General features: G+C 33.8%; 1 protein-coding gene across 1 annotated transcript in view; it reads right to left on the bottom strand.

Moving 5' to 3' along the window:
- rictor (rapamycin-insensitive companion of Tor) overlaps nt 1–21,928 on the bottom strand; it is a 91,000-nt gene that overhangs the window by 31,556 nt on the left and 37,516 nt on the right. Inside the window, exons 8-13 of the mRNA XM_072526910.1 lie at nt 13,340–13,649; nt 9,078–9,219; nt 8,779–8,920; nt 6,948–7,049; nt 5,007–5,416; nt 3,849–4,307 (exon numbers count right to left, since the gene is read on the bottom strand). Of these exons, the coding sequence (XP_072383011.1) occupies nt 3,849–4,307; nt 5,007–5,416; nt 6,948–7,049; nt 8,779–8,920; nt 9,078–9,219; nt 13,340–13,649 (1,565 nt within the window). The remainder of the gene's footprint in view (nt 1–3,848; nt 4,308–5,006; nt 5,417–6,947; nt 7,050–8,778; nt 8,921–9,077; nt 9,220–13,339; nt 13,650–21,928) is intronic.

The following is a 21,928-nucleotide window of genomic DNA, read 5'->3' as shown; positions in this document are numbered from 1 at the left end:
GTTAAAAACAAAAGTTTTCAGTGTTCTATTGCTTGATTATTATCATCTGGTATTCTGAAAATGTTGACATTTTTTCCTGGTCTGATCTTCCTCAACTAACGTCATCTTTCTTAATTGGTGGGTTGTGTTGTTCAGGTCTCTTTAAGTGTTTTTGTTGGTATCCATACTGAATGATCTTCTTTAGACAATGTACTAATGTAGTGTTCAAAAGTGGCATTGCGTGCGTCATGTAGCGCTGATCTTAATTGTCTGATTAGTCGATTATATTTGTGTTCGTCATTAAGATTTCGGCTTCTTGGTCATCTAACTCTTGCTCTTCATTTTTCGACTATTAGTTGTATAATATAATTCGGAGTGTTACTTGTGTTTTCTTGATTTGGAATTGTTAATCGTGTAGCTCCATATGAAATAGTAAAAGATGAAAACGGCAGCATATTCATGCATAAAAAAAGGTAACGCGATAAAGATATCTGAAACAACTGTTTTATGTTATAAGAGATGAAATAGTCCGAAATTGCCAGGTAAACAGGGTACTATAAAGAGGAAGTAGAATTAGCTATGAAACAGCTTAAATGGGGAAAAGAAGTAAGCTTAGACCAAATACCAGCAGGAATTATTCAACTGGGGAAAAAATTAAACGGATAACAATATTCACTCCATTTACAGAAAAGGGGGTGACCCGCAAAAATTTTAAGAACTTCTTTAATAGCCTCCAGTCAACAGTTTCCTAATCATGTTTAAAAAACGTACGGAATGCACTGTATATACTAACCCACCCATATGTTGAATATTTTATGGTCCCCTTTGGATTATAAAACGAATGATCGACTTTTTCTCGCACAGATCCCGCCTATGTAACTTTACAAAGCGAGTCGTTTGCTGGGTATTAAAGAAACGTCTATGGCCATCATATAATTTGACGCTATTTCACGTTCTACGACGCATTCCACGTTTGACACACTGTCTTGTTTAGTTTTCTGTCATTTTATTTGTTAAATCCTATCTCATTCTCGTCACAGCGTCAAGGAGCAGTAAATGTGTGCAGTGAACGGGAGGAATATGTTTAACAGTGAACGTTGGAGATTTTTCGAGTCTTTTATATTTTCTTCTTTGAGTGCCTCTCCTATCGGAGATTGGATATCATTAGGGCGATTCTAATTTTATTTACTGCTGTTTTGAATAATTCACTCATCACTAACTCATCAGGTGGCCAAAGTGTTTAAGTTTTCTCTTTTTTATATTTAGTATAACTTCTGGATCGTTATGTATTCTACGTATTACCCCTTCATTTGTAATTTTATCCACTCAACTTATTTTTAGTATACGGCAGTAGCACCACATCTTAAAGCTTTCAAGATTTGTAACATTCTTCTGTTTAAGAGTCCATGCCTCAACACCGTAAAGCTAAGTACTGAATACATACTAAGTAGTTAACTAAAAGTGGACGTATGCAAAGAGATGTATGACGTAATCGTATGGTATTTGATAAATTCTGTCACGTAATATGCCACATACCTCTGTGCGTAAATTCGTTTTATTGCTGCCAGTTTAAGGTGTTATTAGATGCAGCCATGTTGAATTTCTCTCCACTATCGTATTATCTTCGTTAAATCCTATCACTTTAGGCTCCATATATCCTGATTAGACCTATAGGACCTGAGATACGCAACTAAGGCTCTTTTGACATAACATATATAGGAGCAAAGATATATACCTAAAATCCTTTTGACGTGTTGATGTATTTGATTTCTACGTCGTAGTATTCTATTGGTTAAATGTTACCATTTGAGGTACTGTACGTCACGATTGGACTAATAGGACCGCAGATACATAACTAAGGCCCTTTTGATAAACTGATGTATTTTATTTATCTATCTTATTGTATTCGATTGGTTAAATCCTATCATTTGAGGTACTGTACGTCACGATTGGGCTAATAAAAACGAAGATACGTAACTAAGGCCCTTTTAATATTTTTCTGTATTTGATTTCTATCTCATTGTATTCTATTAGTTAAATTCTATCATTTGAGGTATCGTACGTCACGATTGGACTAATAGGACCGAAGATACATAACTAAGGCCATTTTGACATGCTACTTTATTTAATTTTTATACCTCATTGTATTTTATTTGTTAAATCCTTTCATTTGAGGTACTGTACGTCATGATTGGACTAATAGAACTAAAGATACACAACTAAGGCCCTTTTGACATTGTTCTGTATTTGATTTTTGTATCCCATTGTATTCTTTATGTTAAATCCTATCATTAGAGGTACTATACGTCACGATTGGACTAATAGGACCGAAGATACGTGACTACGGCCCTTTTGACATGTTGCTATATTTAATTTTTTTATTTCATTGTTTTCAATTCGTTAAATCCTGTCATTTGAGATACTGTACGTCACGATTGGACTTATAGAAACGAAGATATATAATTAAGGCCTTTTTGACATGCTGCTATATTTGATTTTTCTGTCTTATTGTATTTTATTGGTTAAATCCTATCATTTGAGGGGCTGTACGTCGCGACTGGACCAATTGGAGCGAAGATACCATAGGTAGTTGCAAATATCATATCCCGTTACTTTTAACCAACCATGATGCCAGAATGATTTGTGGATGAAAAGAATATATATATATTCTTAAATTTACTATTTCATTGTGGGTAATATTATATTCAACAGCGATGCCAAATTTCTGATGCTAAAATGATTGATAATGAAAGTGGGATATACATTTTCATGTATATAATGGCAGCGAGTAAACGGTAAAACCCTGAACTAAATATATATAATATTTTCACTGTACCATCATTTTAGACTCAAACATTTTCTGGAATAAACTTGTATAACTCAGTAAGGGATAAAAAGAGAAAGCGGATATTTTAAAATATCAACACGGTATCAACACTCTAATCAATGAGATGGTTAAAATTCTTGTAACAAGTACAGGAAAAAAGTTATTAAGGTCTTGTAAAGTAGCGTCGATATACAGATGCTACTTTGCAAGACGATGCTAAATTGATGGTAAAAGCATAATGTATCGATGCGAAAATGATAGTATGATGTATATATATATATGTATATATATATATATATATATATATATATATATATATATATATATATATATATATGTATATATATATATATATGTATATATATATATATATATATATATATATATATATATATATATGTATATATATATATATATGTATATATATATATATATATATATATATATATATATATATATATATATATATAGGAATGATTGATACATCGTACAACTTTTTTGAAAAATATTATCCTCGAATTCGTTTCATAATATATAGTATCCAACTATTTGGTAACGCAAACAAGTCTGCCAAATTTCCAGGCTATACTTCAATCTCCTGAGAATTTAATCATTTTAAAGCGTGTTTAACGTTTATAGCGTATTAGGAGCTGTCTGCGAGTTCCTCCATCATAATTTGTAATTACTCGAATGTGCTCGCCATAATCACGATGTAGTCAGCGAAGCTGAAGTGATTTAACTTGTTGCCATCAACGTTGATGCCATATATTACCAATTTGTAATTTTGAAGAGGTCTTCTAGGCTAGATTAAAAAGCTTTAGCGACATTACGTCGCTTTGTCTAAATCCTCTGTCTAAAAACTACGAAAAAGTGCCTTAGTTCAGTCAAATTTATTAATTTGAGTTCAGAAAATAGTTGGCGCTCACTTTTGACGAACACTAAATTACAAAATGGTGATTTATTTTGTAACAATTAGTGAAAACTTAATTATGGACTTCTTCCTAATATACGAATAGAAAAATTATATTTAACATTTCATTACCTGTAGTTAAAACCTTCATCCCATTTTTTAATCTCCTGAGAAGCTCTTTCTTTCGTGACCTTATTAAACCCACTTTCCATCGACAAGAATCTCACAAATAGCAAAGTCCCCTTCTCTCCCAACTTTCCCAAATCTGGATTAATATCAATCAGCGCTTGCAGACATTCTGGTAATTCGCAGGCTTCGTTCAGGGTCGCCAAAGCAGAGAGATAAATCGACCGGGATTTATCATACAGTTGATTGACTAATAACTGAATGGCCCATGAAGAAAATAGAGGGTTTCCAGCACGAAGTAGCACGTGGAGGAATTGAGTGGCATAGAGACGGGAACTTTCCTGATTACATGTTATTACAGCTTCTAAAATGTCTCTAGACGGACCTGGGAAAATATACTCCAACGACGATATTATGAGTTTAACGTAACAGTCATGGTTTGTAGTTGTTGCCAATTCTTTTAATCTGAAATGAAATAAAAATGATTGTAGTAATCTTATCTGTGCAAATATTTATTTATAAGATTATTTGATATATTGTTACAAAATGTAATTTAAAATGTACAAACATTTTGAAAAGTCCTTTGAATGGTCCCTTAAACATGTTGAAAGAAACTCTTCGACACTTCCCAAACATTTCACACAAAAAAAGTATTGCTATAAAATCTATCTTTATGTATGAGAAAATAATAATTACGAATAATAAATACTTAAAAAAAAATATTTGTAGCTATTTCATCTTATTGAATGCCAGACATGAGTGTATGGGCTCTTGATGTGAAACATCTAATGTGGCGGATCAGCTCAGCTACTGGAGTGGTGACGCGTTGTCATGATCTCGGAACATTTCGACTCTCTCCATCACTCCGCCTAGGTTATCTTCTCTCACTCTAACCCTCTCTCTCTCTCTCTCACACACATACACACACCGTGCTAAGCGCGTATACCTGTAGTGTATACAGTGTTTCTGTTCACTTTAGACAAATCTATCAAAATATGTGAACAGGAGAGTTTTAGATAATCTTATTTAACAAACCTCCTCGTGATTGGGGTAAATTATGCTTTAAATGTTATTTCAAATAAAAAATAAAGTAAAATATATTACATTATTGTAGACAACAGAATTGAATCATTTTTTTAAGTAAGTTTAAAAATATATACTTACTTTTTAAACATATTGATGTTCTCCAAAACCTTAATTCCAATTTCAGTTCTCGAAAATTGGCCAATGAACAAAAAATAGCTCTGGCAATGCGTATTGACCATATGCTGAGGACTGAAGAGACAATCATGGACGCTCTTGCTCGTCATTATGGAATTGATATTGCTTAGAATGTCTTTAAAAAGATCCACGATCAAATTGAGCGGTTTGAGTCCATTGTAATCGGAATCTCGAAGTTCCACTAGGAAGTTGATGAGCTCTATACCAGCAGTGGTATAAACCACCGACGTTCTCGAAGTACCCAAGTCCATGTGGGAATACTTGTTTTTCGAAGGCATATAGAATTCGATCAGTTTTTTTATAAACGTCCGATGGGCAATGTCGTTTAGATCGATTCTAGAGTTGTTTTCCCCCTGAAAAATTAAAATATTTTAAGTTCTAGGCCTAATTGGGATAACAAAACATATAATATAAACGCATCAACCCCTTCTGCAGGTATCGTGAAAAGTTGATCCCCTCATTTTACTTTTCGATGATAATTAAATAAGTCTTTTGGAAGCTAGATTGCGCATGACCCATCAATTCGACGTTTTTTGCTCAAAAAGTCACTTGTTTAAGACGACCCCACGGGAGTTCGCATTATCATGATGGGGAATAGTGCATCTTCGGCCGTTAATTTTCCTAAAGACCCTTTTGGCTGTGTACTATGCAAAAGTGATGATTATAATATCAATGGTGTTGTGGCAACATATCCAGTTTTCCGAAGAAACATTCAATACGTTCGTCTTGAAAGACCTAATCGACTGAGTAATCGTGTCACAACTTAGACCACCACGTTAGATATTTTTCAACGCTTCTACGAGTATATATTTATCAGGACTACATATTTTGATCTATATCAAATGCAAACAAACTACTTAAGCCCGAACATAATCTATCATGGAGCTTTGGAGTCTTTTTGGTCAAAAAATGTATTGTTTATTCTAAGTTCGTTATTCGTGCAAAAGTTTATCATCAGTTATCCATTTTCGTTATATTATGTTATTTTCTGGGCCGTATTGTCCAATGATGTTCAGGCCTTCCTTCTCCATTATTATCTTTGATATAATCATTTCTTGGTATCATTGATCTATTAGTAAGGCTACCTTCGGCTCTGTTTTCTTAGGCTTCTTTTCACCAAGAAGACCATAGGCCTTCTTGGTTGAATTGAGTTTAGTAAAAGAACAGGATTTTGTATAAAGGCCTCACGACAAAGTGCTAAAGACAAGTACTGTCTCGCCTGATTTAGGAACAAGGATAGGACTAACGAAAAGTACAACAGTAGAATGGTTGATCTCTACTCTTATATCTTTTATTCTTTCTGATGTTTTATTTTGATACATTTTATTTAGATAGATATATTACTTGATAATAGAAATTTAGTCAATAGAAAAATTAATTATTAGATGACTTACAACTTAAGATTACGGTAAGTGAATTACATTATGTTCATTTTATGTTTTGTATTGTTTTTAATAGGCTGGGGCCTGCGTAGCGCAAGCGGTAGGATGCTTGACTCGCAAGCCGGTGGTCCGGGGTTCGAATCCCACCGCCGGCAAGAACATCTAGACATTTTAAAAATGTCTATAGGCCCCAGGTCGACTCAGCCTGAATAAAAATGAGTACCTTGGGTAAAACCAGGGGTAATAATAGACGGTTGAAGCGTAGCACTGGCCATGTTACCTTCCTTGTATACCGTAGGCCCTAGATATAGCAGACTACCCTGCTATACTCCCAAAGCCGCGACAGCGGTATAAAACGGGAGACTATTATTATATTGTTTTTAATACCTAAATGACTATTGAATGAATATTTTTTTTATTGTTTTTCAGATTGTGCATTATATTAAAAAATAAAAGTATTCCCTTCGATACGACTGTCCAATAAAATTTTCAAATATCTCACCTTTAATACAATATTGATTAAACTCCAATCCCATGTGTAAGCATCGTTGCTTAATAATACTCCGGTTTCCTTAACTGGATCATCGCCATCTCTAAGAACCAACTAAAATAGAAGTATAAAATTAAACATATTTTATACAACTCTATCAAGATCATACAATTGGACCAATTTAGCTTGGAATTATCCATGTAAAATTTGACCGAATTCAATCATTTTTTTTAATATTAAGTAATAAAATGTTTATTTATGTTTCAGGGTGTATTGTGATAAAAGCTTCTCTCAAGGCGTGCCAAAATCCAAATGTACAAAACCATAATACGACCAGCAGTGACATATGGAAGTGAAACATGGACATTGAGAAAGAAAGAAATCAATAAGCAAAGGAAACATCGTAAGATACATAAAAGCCAATAGATTAAGATGGGCAGGCCACGTGGTACGGAGTGATGACGACAGACTGATTAGCAATGTGTTTTGGGAAAGACCAGATGGTAGAAGATCGACAGGAAGGCCTAGAAAAAGGTGGAAAGACGCAGTCAGGGAAGACCTGGAGAAGATGGAAGTAAGGCCATGGGAAATAATAGCACAGGATCGGAATCAATGGAAGGCAATAGTAAACGCGGCAAAAACTCACGAAGAGTTGTAAAAGCCAATGATGATGATGTGTATTGTGATATATTTTCCTAGTCGAAAATAGAGAATTTTTATTCAAATTTTGATTTTGAAAAGTAATAAAATATCTAGTTCTGGACAAATTTTAAAGCATTGATCCCAATTTCCGGAGAATATACAATGCGTTTTAGTAGTCGAAAAAGGCACAGTTTTTTAATGATTTTTTTATTAATTGGTTTTGATTAATGATTTTTTTGGGTGGCTGCAGGGATTGAATTTTTCTTTTGAGCATATCCCATCCGTGCTCAATGGTATTGAGGTCAGGTTGTCATGCCATTGTAAATGTTCATTGGTCCATTTCAGTTGAGTCCTTTTCTGCTCTAACATAAGCTTTGGTACAAACAATGGTCTTCTTGTAAATAAATTCGCTGAATGTAACCTGTTTCTAATAGTCTGATCGCAAATTACAATATTATGAGCTTGCTGGAGCTCTCTTCTAATAGCTAGGACAGTCATAGAGGGGTTTCTCCGGGCAGTTAACGTTAAAAAGTGTTCTTGGACATTCGTAGTAACTCTGGGATCTTCTTCTGGGATTCGTAGATCTTCCGTTTTTTTGGACGATCGCTAACAGAATTCGTCTCTCGATATTTTTTCACAATCCGAGACACATCACTCTGATTAACTCCAACCCGGACAGCAACGTCGTCTTATGTGTGGCCCTCCTCAATCATAGTAACGATTTTAGCTCTGTTGAACTCAGATATCACTTGTCTATTCATATTGTTCACTACAAAGTGAATAAAACGCAAACCAATTTTTACAAAGTTCGGTTTTTGAAAACTGATAAACGCAATATGAATACTGAGAATCTTTGCGACGATTAGGAAACAAAAAACAAGCAATAAAATACATTATTTTAGTAGACAAAAAAAAATCAGTGCAAAAAATTTCAAATGAGAATTGTTCAGTGGCGTTACAGATAATATGCAATACATTTTTGAGTGTGTGTGTATATGGATATCAAATACGGTTATGGCCATTTAAAGCCACTCCAAATCCAGTGGCGTAGTAACTTTTATATTACAAAAAGTCGTTAACCAAAACTGTCTATTTTCGGCTACAAAACAGTTTTGCCGTAATTATTTTTTTACGAAAAGAAAAAGTATGAAAACAAAGTTTATTTCTGATATGAGTTTACTAAATTATCTATTATATTTACCTGATGTAATTTCCTTTGTATGGTACTAACATGTCTATATTTGACATTTTTGACATGTTTGTGTTCATTTCTTTTATGAACACTATTCCTAATTATATAATCTAGATGAAGACTGTAAGAAGCTGGTCTGCGTTTCATTAACCTTAAAAATAAATTCTTATTAAAATAACAACAAGGTATAATGATGAAAATATATTTAAAAGCATATAACTACCATTTAGAATAATGATGTGATATTTATTACTTTTCTATGATTTATTATGTATGATATTAGGTATGATAAGTAAATAAACTCTTACATGTGTAGTTGTTGTAGCGCAGTAATCGCAGCAATAGCTTGGGGTTTACTCTTCGTTGCATATTCTAATAACGATGGAAGAGAAGGAGAAATATTACAACAACCAGGAGGTAACAATACTTGGATAAGTCTTAAAAGTTCACCTAAAAAAACATAAAAACATTTATAAAGTAATATTTTTATACATAATACTGATTAATAATAAAACAGAATTAAAGAATTAGATTAGTAAATACCAACTAAAACGATAAACAACAGTCAAAACAATTTTGTTTGTTGATGACCAGTTAGTAATTTGAAAAGTATGAAGAAGATACTCATATACGCCGATTGGAACACTGCTGTAGCGCCAATGTGTGGCCGGCATCAACGGCAACACCAGTATTGGCGCCAATGTGTACCTGTGTACGCAAAAATCGACAGTCTACGAAAAACTCCCAACGTTGGAGCAAGCCATAAAAACGTTGGCGCCAACATTGGCTCCAACACAGTTTTGTCGGTACACACATTGGACGAACGCTGTTGGGGCCAACGTTGGCCCCCATGTGTGGAGCCAGCGTCAAACATATCGACAAGAACAAACATACAAATGAGCGTTTTATGGTATAACATAAAAACAAAAACTGCAATTTGCTATTGTGGGTGAAAATGTAAGTGGAGAACTATGTAAAAGGACACCTTTTATGTTGATGTTTTATTGTATAAAAAATGTTTATTGTTTTAAATAACAACCTTGTTCTTACTTAATTGGATAGCTTTGGTAAATACCAATTAGCCAGACAATTTTTTTTATTTAACTATAATATATATTTTTTTAATTGAAAACTCATCCTTCCTCACAATTATAATGCTTAAAGTGTGTGAGCAATTTTTCTTTTTATTACTTAATTTTAACTCATCTTTTTATATGTATAATTTAGTTTTTTTTTCGTGCCCACTAACAAAATGAAACTATAGTGCATCTCACGTTTTTCGTTCAGTATGTGTTAAATGTGAAAATAGATTAATAGTTGCTTGATGTAACTGGTACTATGGTTTGTTTTTTAACCAGGAGGAGTAATTTAAATTTACCGCGCCGTAATGCTGGTGTGTAATTGGTCCAACCGTAGGCAAGTTTACTCCACAAAATTATGGCCACAGATAAATAATTATGGCATTTTGACACTAATGACATTTATGAAATTTTAAAATTCAAAATTTATATCGATGATTTGTTGTATTTTCTGCGTTATTCCTTTAATTTTTAGATTTTTTGTTTGCATTAATATAAAAACAGTTCTTTTCAGAATTATTTAGCGACTTATTAGTGTTATTATGATAACAATATGGATTCAATGCCAAGTACCGTTCGCGTCATAAAAAACTGGTACAACTCTTATTACCGAAAATCATGTTTTTTAAGTTGTGTAAGTTGATCTTGTCACATGTGTCATTCTAATTTCTAGGGCACTGTTGCCAGTTCAACGAAAATATTATATAAAATCAGCTAAAAGCAGGGCTGTGTGACAGACCGTCAGTTTTGAGTATTCTAAAAACTAAAACATCGAGCATTCTCGATCAGTCAGTCACATTAAATTTGTTTAAACATGCATCCTAGTAATTTTTACTCATACCTTGATTTGTGTTTTATTATAATTTATGAAAATATTTCAATTCAAATATAGTGATAGATAAAATCAATCTAGACATAACTTTAAATTATTATAATAAAACATTACAGTGAGGTATTGGATCTGTCACTTTATAATCTACGTAGGATAAAGTATAATGTTAGTTTTTGTTAATGTTATCGTTCATATAATAAATAATAAATTAATCTTGGTAGTTGGCCTGTGACTAAAGTTATTGATACAAAATACAGTTCGTGTTCTGTAGGTAATTGAAGTAAAAATTAGGTACAGTAGATGCATTCCAATGTTCCCTGTGCCAATAATCTAGGTTTAAAGATCCTTCAAATATTTTGGATATTAGCTGAACCCTATCTCTGGTTATTAAATTTATTAAATACGGTTTTTTGTTGTTAATGATAAAAATAATACCTATCTAATAATAACTTTATTTTTTTTTAATTAGATTTAGTGCAATTCCGTTATCTGTGATGGCAACAGCGACTTAAATCACGAACCACTGTATCCAGTCTGAACCCAGGTTTACATTGGGAAAAAAAAGTGTACCAGTTTTATATGACGGGAAGTGTACTAGTGGTAATTTTCCTTCTACACCTAAAAAACTCCGAGTAGACTTGGGTCATTTATCGTTAAATGAAAAACAATGCATTATAAACATGTACAAACAAATAAAAATTGATAATCCTGGAATGAAAATAACAGCCATGGTAGCAAAAATAAAACAGGCAACAGGTTAGTTTTGCAGAATAGTTATTGTTAATATCAAGACTTACTAAAGTAATGTGCTAATTTTAGGTGTTGCGAATTCAACTATTTACAGAACAATTAAGGAATATAAGTAGACTGGAAAAGTAAGATGTCCTAAAAATATTGGCGGTCGACCTTCTATCCTTGCAACATACGATGAAAGAGTTAAAGCATCTGTACGACAGATATTACACAGCTTCTTTTTCAGGAATAAAATGCCCACTTTAAATAAAATTTTAAGTGAAATTAACAACCCAACAAATTAAAATTTTTCAAATGTTATTAATTAATTAATAACTATGTACATTTGAAAAATGGGCAATCCCATAAAAACGGGTTATATTCATATATAGTAGCATACAATATTTGTTGTTTAGGTTAAGGCGCTGATGAAATATTTTTAAATTCCATTGGATTTTAGATATAATTTTATCATGAATATATGGCTTTCGTATACGTTCCGGATGATTTTCTTCTACAATGTGATAAATAAACTCTAACAATTCTTCAACTTCTTCATAACAATCCAACATTTTTTTATTGTAATTAAAAAAACAAAAAAATATATATTGGAAGTGAATTGGAAAAAATTATTCTAACATAAGCAAACAAAGTTAGGTTAGAATCGACGTGTGAGGTTGTCCGATACCACGGTTCGTAGACTTACTACGGTTGCCTCTTCCGACTGGGGTGGGGATGCTTGAGTTACGTCACCAGAGTACACAAGAATACAAAACCCATTTATTATCACAGTTTGTTCGTGGTAATTATCTTTCAGTTTATTATTTTCTTTATTATTTATCGTTTCTTAAATATCTGTTTACTTTATATTTTTGTATTTGAAATTTTGGTGTTGTTTCCTATAAAAACTTATTTTGAATTATCGAAGAAACGTTATTTATTGTAGTTGTACATCGTACCTATTGTCTTCGAATCTTTTTATAAGGTAGGTTAAAACTTTAAAATTTCATTGTGTATTAACGTAATAATAATGTTGATGAAATTTTAGAATGCCAGGCACAGGTTGTGTGTAGGAAAGATATTAAAAAAATGGAAAAAATAGTTATGTAATTCGGTAATTCATTCAATAGTTAATCCAGTATTGATGGAAATTTAGTATACGCGACAAATTTTCAGTGTAAAATGGAGATTGAAGTCCTAGATTTACGTATAAATCCTGCATTAACATTGGATAAACGTTAACAACCGGTTTTGATTAATTTTAAGTATCAAACTGCCTACATATCAACAGTTTTCCATAATTAGGTATTATAATCCACTAGACATCTTTATTTCATAACTATCTTTTCTATTTTCCACACATCAAAGACAAAAACGATGATTAACAATGTTACGATTCAAATTACTGTACTTTCTTGGGTGTGAATCTGTCTTTTTAGTTTACTCCTCCTGGTTAAAAAACAAACCAAAATAACTTCTATGTTTATGTTCTGTGTCAATATAATTCTAGGTTATTATACTTGTGTCAACCATAGACATATAATACAAGAAAGATATGACTGATCGTTGCAATACCAGTCTGTCCCCCAGTAAGACAGAGAAAACTGACACAAAGCAGTCCATGTATCTCTTAACATTTTCTCAATGTTTAATATTTTTGTACTAAAATTTCAGAAAATACTCTTGAAATGTTGTACTATAATGTACTAATGTGTACAATAAATTTATATTAAACATTTTTTCAAAAATAACTCTTAAAAATATGTTTAAAATATTGAAAATCAACCCAATTAAATAGAAATTTTATTTATTTATAAAATAAGTAAATAAAAACTACTTTAAATAAATTTAAATTTACATAAAAGTGTAATCACCTATACCTAGTTGAAGCAGATTTTAATTTAATTAGTATAATGAAAATACATACCTAGCAAAATAGAAGCTCTGACGCATATAAATGTATCACTGGTTGCTATCACCTCTGTCAAAGCTGCCAAAAGGCCGTTTTCTAGAAAACAATATAACAAGAGGGCCAAATGCATATCGGTTGTACTTGGAGTTGTTTTGGCCAAATGAGGTAGAATAGATCGACCCTCCGCCACCACGAAACCTTCGTTCAGCCTCCATGAGGCTTGCGGCTCGCACGGATCAACTGCACTCAACGCTACGGACAATTCATCTGACCACTCCGGTTGGGACAGACCAAGCAGTTCGTACAGAAGATCTAATACTGATTTCTAAAAAGAATTTTTTCATTGTTAAAAAGTAAAGTTAACAAGTTAAGGATAACAACGACAATAATTTATTTTTTCTATCCCAATTTATATAAATACAATTAACCTACTACCCGATCGTGAGGGTAGCCAGACATGGCGATAGGTTGGACAGTGGCAGCTGGCTGTTCCAAAACTGATCATGCGGCGAGAATGATAGCCACAAAAACGGCACATATACAGCAGTGTAGAAGGCAATGGGAAACCACTGCATTATTTTCTTAAGAGAATTTCTTCCCATAACGATGACAATTTCAGTAAGTGAAGATCGGCGCCTTCCCGGTTCCGGGTCGGATGGTGTGAAATATGCTACCGGCTGCCAAGGTGTAAGAAACCAGGCACCTGGCAGAAATTGTGTGACTGAATCGAAATTTTCACACAAAATTTCACTTTAAGAAAAAGGCAGCGAATTGGTACATGGAACGTCCAGGGACCGATCCAAAACCCTGGAAAGTTACACATAATTGAAAAAGAAATGGAAGACCACAATCTTTCTGTACTGAGCATTTCAGAAACTCACTGGGGAGGTAAAGAACAATTGCTGGCAACGTCGTCTATTTTTCAGGCCGAGATAACACAAGTCGGAATAAATGGAGTCGCAATAATTGTACCCTCTAAACTGAACGACTGCGTAATTGGATATAATACTGTTGATGGCAGGACAACATCCATTAAAATGGGAATATTCACCAATACCCTACACCTTGTCCATATATACGCTGCTACAACAGCTGCACAAGAAGAAGACATCAACAGGTTCTATGGTCGTCTAGAAGAAACTGTTAGCGCTATTCCGAATCGTGAACTAATCATAATTTTAGGAGACTTTAACGCCAGTAGGGTCATCTAATGAAAATATTGAAGGAGTGCTGAGCAAAAATGGACTGAGACAGAGAAATGAGAATGGCGACCGTCTAGTGGAGTTCTGTGAAAAACAACATCCTACAGTTAAACACATTCTATCGACATCATCCACGAAGATTATACATTTGACAGAGACGGACGAACAAGAAATCAAATAGACTACATCCTAATAAGATCAAGATGGAAGTCGTCGTTCATCAACTGTAAAACATATCCTGGCACAAACTGAAGCGATCATCAACTCCTGGTATGGAACGTTCGACTTCGTTTAAAGTCCCCAAAAATAAGACCCATAAGAAAAGTCATGTCCTAAATCCATCAAAAATCAATGACTTCCTAGACAAAACCTAGAAGAAGCTCTTTCTTTAGGCCAAATAGATAGTGACTCTGAGAGCACTTGGATCTATCTCAAAGATAACGTAATCGAGGATGCAAAAGACTGTGAGGCAACGGTTTCCACGGGCCGTAAGCCGTGGATATCCGATTATACGTGGACTGTGATTCAACACAAAAAAGAACATAAAACTAGATACAGAACACATGATGAATACAGCCGTTATCGAAAGAAATCAGTAAACAGTGCCGCAAAGACAAAGCTGATTACATCTCTCAAATATGCAGAGAGATAGAGGAACATGGCTGTCAAAACGAACCGAGGGATTTTTCAGAAGATCAAACTCCTTACCAGAGAATTTGAATCTCAAACGTGGTCTGTAGTAGATAAGGAAGGTATTCTAAAGGCCAATACTGACGAAATATTGGAAACATGGCGAAACTACTGTGGCGAGCTATATAAAAATAACGAGGTACCAGGAGAAAACCAGTGGCCCTCTGACTACCCTAGAAAACCTACTGTCTTACTCGCTGAAGTCAAAGATCCAATTAAATGGCTAAAGAGAAATAAATACCCAGGCATTGATTCAATACCAGGTGAAATATTACAGTTACTAGGTAACAAAGGATTACATATCATCCATTCTATGTGTCGCTGTTTGGTATTCAGGAAAATGGCCATCTGATTGGTGTACCTCAATTAATATCCCGCTACTCAAAAAAAGAACTACTACAAGATATGAAAACTACCGCACACTGTCACTAATAACACATCCTAGTAGAATATTGTTGCATATCATCAAAAAAAGATTAAAAACCTATCTACATTACCAAATACCTCAGGAACGAGCGGGGTTTGTAAAGGGTAAAGGTACACGGGAACAAATCCTGAACCTGAGACAACTCATTGAAAAGTCTAGAGAATTTCAAGTACCTATGATTATATGGTTCGTTGACTACCAAAAGACATTTGATTGTATAAGCTGGATAAATCTGTGGTCCATTTTAATAGAAATGGGCACATCAATGCATCTGGTGACACTTATTACATCAGAAGTTCTCCTCGAACCAATTCAAGTTGGTGAGAGGTGTTAGACAAGGATGCGTGTTGTCACATGACTTATGGTGAATATGTCATAAGGACATAACTGATCCATCATATATATATATGGGACATCATATAATGGTGAATAGGTCATAACATTTATGGTGAATATGTCATAAGGATGGCTTTAGATGGATGGGCCGGTGGAGTAATAGTGGCTGGTAGGAAAATCTCCAATTTAAGATTTGCTGATGACACTGGTTCGCAGAGGTGACGATAGTTTGGAGAGATTAATTGTTTCTGGAAACGTTCCGGGGAGAAGATCAAGAGTACGATCACCAACTAGATGATTCGACCAAATTAAGAATTCAGCTGGAAACTCATTCCGCGAATCTCTCAGAGTAGTTGAAGATAGAGAATAATGGAGAAAAATTGTTAGGAATATTGGAAGAAATCACGATTCTCAGTAATGGGAAGCCGATCTACATATCAATCAAATATCATCTGTAATAATGGTTTCAACAAAATCGAAGTAGGTACATTACGAATCTGTTAGAAAAAAAAAAAACAAACTAGATACACGACGAAATAAGTTAATGACGATCAGAAAGATTGGTAAAATGAGAAATGCTCTAAAATAGAATGATTAAAGAGGTGCTGGCTGTATAGAAGGAGACGGAGAGGATAAAATGAACAGAATTTGAGAAATAACTATAGAATTCTGTACGATAAATGATATTAAGATCGAAAAATACATTCTGGAAACAATTAAAAGAAGACAAATATACTTATGTGGTAGAAGGAAGGCATGCGAAAAGTGCATTGTCTACACGGTAGAAATGGAACAACTACTAAAGAATATACAAATGGATAAATACACAGAAATAGGCACAAATCATAGATTAGTGAAGGCAGAGATAATACTAGACATTGGAAAGAATGAATAGCGGAATAACAAAATTTAATAGAATTATAAATGGGGAAATAAGAACTGAAAAAGAACAGGAACCCATAATAAATAGTATGGAGAATAATCAGCAAGTTGGTACGGACACATTTGCAGAATGGAAGTTAGTAGGCTGGTCAAAAGGGTTTAGGAAGCAAGAAGAACAAGAAGCAGAAAGAAAGGTAAACCAAGGAAAACATGGTCACAACGAATACTAAAATAGACAAAAATAGAAAAGGAGTGGAAAATGGATAAATAATAAGAAAATTTATCACCGATGGCTATCAGGAGGAATAAGGAATCACCAGCTGAAAGAAGAAGAATATGTATAGGTACTCGTAACTCCAAGAGTGCTCGTAACTGTATGTCCTATTTATAAACTAATGCATAATTGATACAATCGGATAATTTTGGTATTATTATTATATTATTCGGTACTAAAAAGTAATTGTATTATTGCATTGCACCAAACTAGTGAATTGTATGATTGTACGCATTTTATACACTCAGATGCAAAAAAACGCAACGGAGAAAATTTTGGTTAAATTAAAAGTATTTCAGTTTTCTTATTTTTAGCCCTATTTTGATAATTTTTTTAGCACACTGTGTAAAAATTTATAAATTTTAATTTAGTATAGTGAGTTTTTAATAAAATTTTGTATTTGACTTATTATATAGGGTTATTTTAAATATTAACTTCCTCTAAATATTGCGTGACACACATTGCAGTGAGGTCGCGCATTATCTTGCATTAATAGAAAATCATCGCCGATATATCGAGAAAAAGGTACTACGTGATTCGCTAAAATTTCCTCAATATACCGGTATGCAGTCAACGAACCCTCAATAAATACCAACAGACCATGGCTAACGCAGGGACTGAAAGCGCACTCCGCTAATCTCTCTCCAGTTCGACGCCATACTCGTTCTCTCCCATCTGATGAGTGAAGACAGTATCTCGACTCATCCGTAAAAAGAACATTACTCCATTGTCCTAAATTCCAATGTAAATGTTCCCTGGAAAATTGTAGTCTAGCCACTCTGTGCCGTGGATGTAATTTGGGCCCAGTTGCTGGTCTGCAACTTTATGAACCAAATTTATGTAATCTTCCACGAACTGTAAATACACTTACATTATTGCCTCGAACCTCTTGAAGCTGATTTTTTGTTTGCACCGCTGTTAAATGACGATCCTGCAAAGAGTTGACTCGTATAAAACGATCATCTAAAGCGTTAGTTTTACGCCTCCTGCCACTTACCGCTTTACGCTTGTTTGTTCCAGTTCGTATAAAACGTACCACTACCCTTTGGATGGTAGAGCAATGAGTGTGTAGTACTCTAGCCACATATTCATAATTTGACCCATCTTCAACCAGAGCAACGGCTTTCGCACAATATTCGACGCTAAGAACCATGATCAATCATCGGTAAACAAAATGTAAGTATCATGTCTGTACTATCCGTGAAGTCGATAAGTCAAATTTTCGTAAAAACAAGATATCTCAATCTTGAAATAGTTCTCTTTCAATTCCGTCAGGTGAATAAATGAGTAATTCAAATATGCAATATTTGGTAGAAGCCCGTGAATATTTGGATTTGACGATTTACTAGGTATCAGAACCGGTATATCGACTTATCTAATATTGAAGTTTTAAATATTTGTTTGAAATAATGTATCTTAACTTGATCATCCGTGTACATAATACTTAGTCCGTGAATAACTAGGTATGTAGAAATACCCACTTGGGCATGTTGCATTTTGCTTTATTTTTCTCGGTATATTCAATTACCTGTTTATCAACATAACAAAATAGTAGGGGGTTTTACATTTGAATCGGGAGTAACTAGATATTCAAGTCAAGACTAGTCCGTCAGTTTTTGTTTTAAGGTTAAGAACTAACATTTGCGCCCGTATTTTAACGACTATTAGGTTATTAGGTATTTTAACTGTTAAAAAAATGTCGCATCGTGCTAAACAAATTATGAAAAATGCTTTGGAAGTGTTTATACAAGACAATGTGTTAGAAACTCCTAGAGATATCGGTGAAAGACAAAGTTTAATGCAACAGGAAGAAATAAACACTCAAAACAGTATGAATGTGATATCCGAAAGTGTTTCTACGGATGTTATTGAACCAGGTAAGCGTTTTCTGTAATTCCTTCTATTTTAACTAGCCATTTTTTTAAATATATTATTCTAATTGGGATATAAGCCACGATTTATGTTGAAAAAAAGATTTTATTGACGTTTGAGAGTAAACTGAATGTAAGGCCAAAAATGTATAATATATGTCTGAATTGCCGATATGAATGAGCCGGATTAAATTAAATTATCAGAAGAATTGTTTTACTAAGCAAAAAAATTTGTTTAATTTATTAATATATTGTATGTAGAAAACGACATCTGAAGTGGAAGAGGAAACGTCAATAAAATAATTTGTTTCAACTTAAATTGTGCCTTATTTCCCAGTTAGAATAGTAAATTACATAAATGCCACAAAGAAATACCTTCAGATCAATATATTTTTTATTTCCAGAGATAAATAATAAAACAGATATTTGCGCCGAGGATCGCAAGCGTTTTGAGACAGATCTTGTTGGAGTAGAGTGTGTTGCTGCTAATCCCGGTCAGTCGACAAGTACTACGTTTAATTCAACAGACCGTGACTTTAACCAGATTAGTTATGATTTCGATTCAGACGACAGCATCATTGATCCCGATTTCTTTGCAAGCATAGGATCATCTTCCGAGGAAAGTGATGATCAAGTTACAGGTAAGATCGGTAATACTTTAAATTCGTTTTATCTCAAAATATGCTTTTTTTAGTTACTCGGAGGAAAAAAAGGTGCTCAGAAAAAAATAACAATAGTATCAACGATGAAAACTTGAACCACGCTCCAGAAAAAACAGCAATTTTATTCGATCTGACAACAGGAAAAGATTCGTACAAGACAAAGGAAAAAGATCAAAATCATATTTTAGTGGAAAACGAGCCAAATAGCACAGAAAAAAAGAAGAAACAGGGAAAGGGAAGGACACGAAAGCAAAGACAAGAAAGTAAAGAACTCAGAAATGCTGGTAAAAGTTACACTACTGAAAAAGGAAAGGTCGTAAAACCTAGAAATATGAGACCATTAAAAGCATGTCGTATGAAATGTAATGAAAGGTTTTCAGATGAAGACCGGGGTAAATGTTTTCAACATTATTGGAACTTGGGAAGTCGGGATAGAAGGGCTAACTATATTGCTTCTCTAATTAACATTAATCCAAAGAAAACAGAAAAGCTAGGACCAAGAAAGAAACATAGAGAATGTTCATATAAATATAGCATCATTATTGCTGGCATACAAAAGCCAATTTGTAAAACTTGCCTCATTGCAACCCTTGGCGAAACTAAAGGATTTATCGAGATAGTGGGTGAAAATAAAAAAAATACATTTTCTGGAAATATTTCTCCTGATAGAAGTGGAATTGTGCCATCAGGTAATAAACGCTCTGCGGAAGAAATTCAAAATGCCAAAGATCACATTTTGTCATTTCCTAAATACGAGAGCCACTATTGCAGAAATAGGACATCTAAAAAGTACTTGTCTAGTGACTTATCTATTGCTAAAATGTATAACATGTACAAAAAAACAGTAGACAAACCCGTTTCATTAACGTTGTACAAGAACTGCTTCTACAGTTTGAACTTTGCATATAAAAAGCCTAAACAGGATACTTGTTCTAAGTGTGATATTTTCGAACCAAAGTTAAAAGTTCTTAAGGAGGGAGAGGACAAAGAGAATTTGAGACAAGAGAGGGACAAACACCATCAGCTCGCAGATGATGCCTACAAGGCGAAACAGGTGGATAAGGAGATTGCGTCTTCAGACACTAAAAAAAGAGCATACACTTGATCTTCAACAGTGCCTTCCAACCCCCTTTTTAACAGCGAACATAGCCTTTTATAAGCGTCAACTGTGGACATTTAACCTTACCGTTCACGATTTAGCAACAAATGAAGTTACATGTTTCATGTGGGACGAATCAACTGCTGAAAGAGGTGGCAATCAGATAGCTTCTTGTATTTATCGCCTTTTATTGGAACTTAATGATGTGGAAGAGGTAACTTTTTAATCAGATACTTGGGGAGGCCAAAATAAGAATCAGCAAGTCGCTTTTATGTTCACTTTCGCTTTCACAAAACTCCCAAATCTCAAAATTATAAATCACAAATTTTTAGTAAGTGGGCATACTCACATGGAGTGTGATACAGATCATGCTCTTATAGAGAAAGAAAAGAAGAGAACATACCTGAAGATCAATCACCCTAATGACTGGTATCAGATGGTAAGATCCTGCAAAAGGAAGAAACCGTTCAAAGTAGTGGTAATGACACAAGAAGATTTCTTGGATTTCAGCAGTCTAGGAAAACAAGCACTAATCATTAAAAAAGTTAATACCGATGGAGAAAAGTTCCTGTAGCAGCCAGTGCAGTGGTTCCAGTATAATAGAGAAATTGGAAAAGTGAAATATAAACATAGTTTAGACGTCTCCAATCCTTTTAAATCTGTAAATTTCCGAAGAAGGGGAAAACGCGTTGTACCAAGCACATTGCCTCAAATCTCAGATAAACTTCTGCCAATTAGTAAGGAGAAAAAGAGAGACCTACTTGATCTTTTGCCGCTCATCGATGAAGTTTTTCATAACTTTTACCGAAATTTGCCCACTACAGATATGCAAGACTTGGACCCTGATTTAGAAGAGTTTGATGTAGATAATCAGTAGGTTTTTTAGTTTCCTTTTCCAAATAACGTTGATGTTATTTTTTATAAAGAAATAAAGTATAAAAAAATGTTGAATTTTTTGTCCTGGAAATTTACACTAAGTACAATAAGTCGGTAACTCAATAAGACCACAGAAATTTGGCGTGAATAAGTGGGTAAGTTAGATTTTTTTTTAAAGTACGTGACATATTCAAAGCTCATAATTAAATACGTCATTCGTTGCACGATTACCCACCAATGTCTATGAAAATGAAACTGAACTTAAATTTTTGACTCTTTAAAACT

Source organism: Diabrotica undecimpunctata, chromosome 3 (assembly GCF_040954645.1).
Source record: "Diabrotica undecimpunctata isolate CICGRU chromosome 3, icDiaUnde3, whole genome shotgun sequence".
NCBI classification, from domain to species: Eukaryota; Metazoa; Arthropoda; class Insecta; order Coleoptera; family Chrysomelidae; genus Diabrotica; species Diabrotica undecimpunctata.
This window is presented reverse-complemented; position numbering and strand designations above follow the sequence as displayed.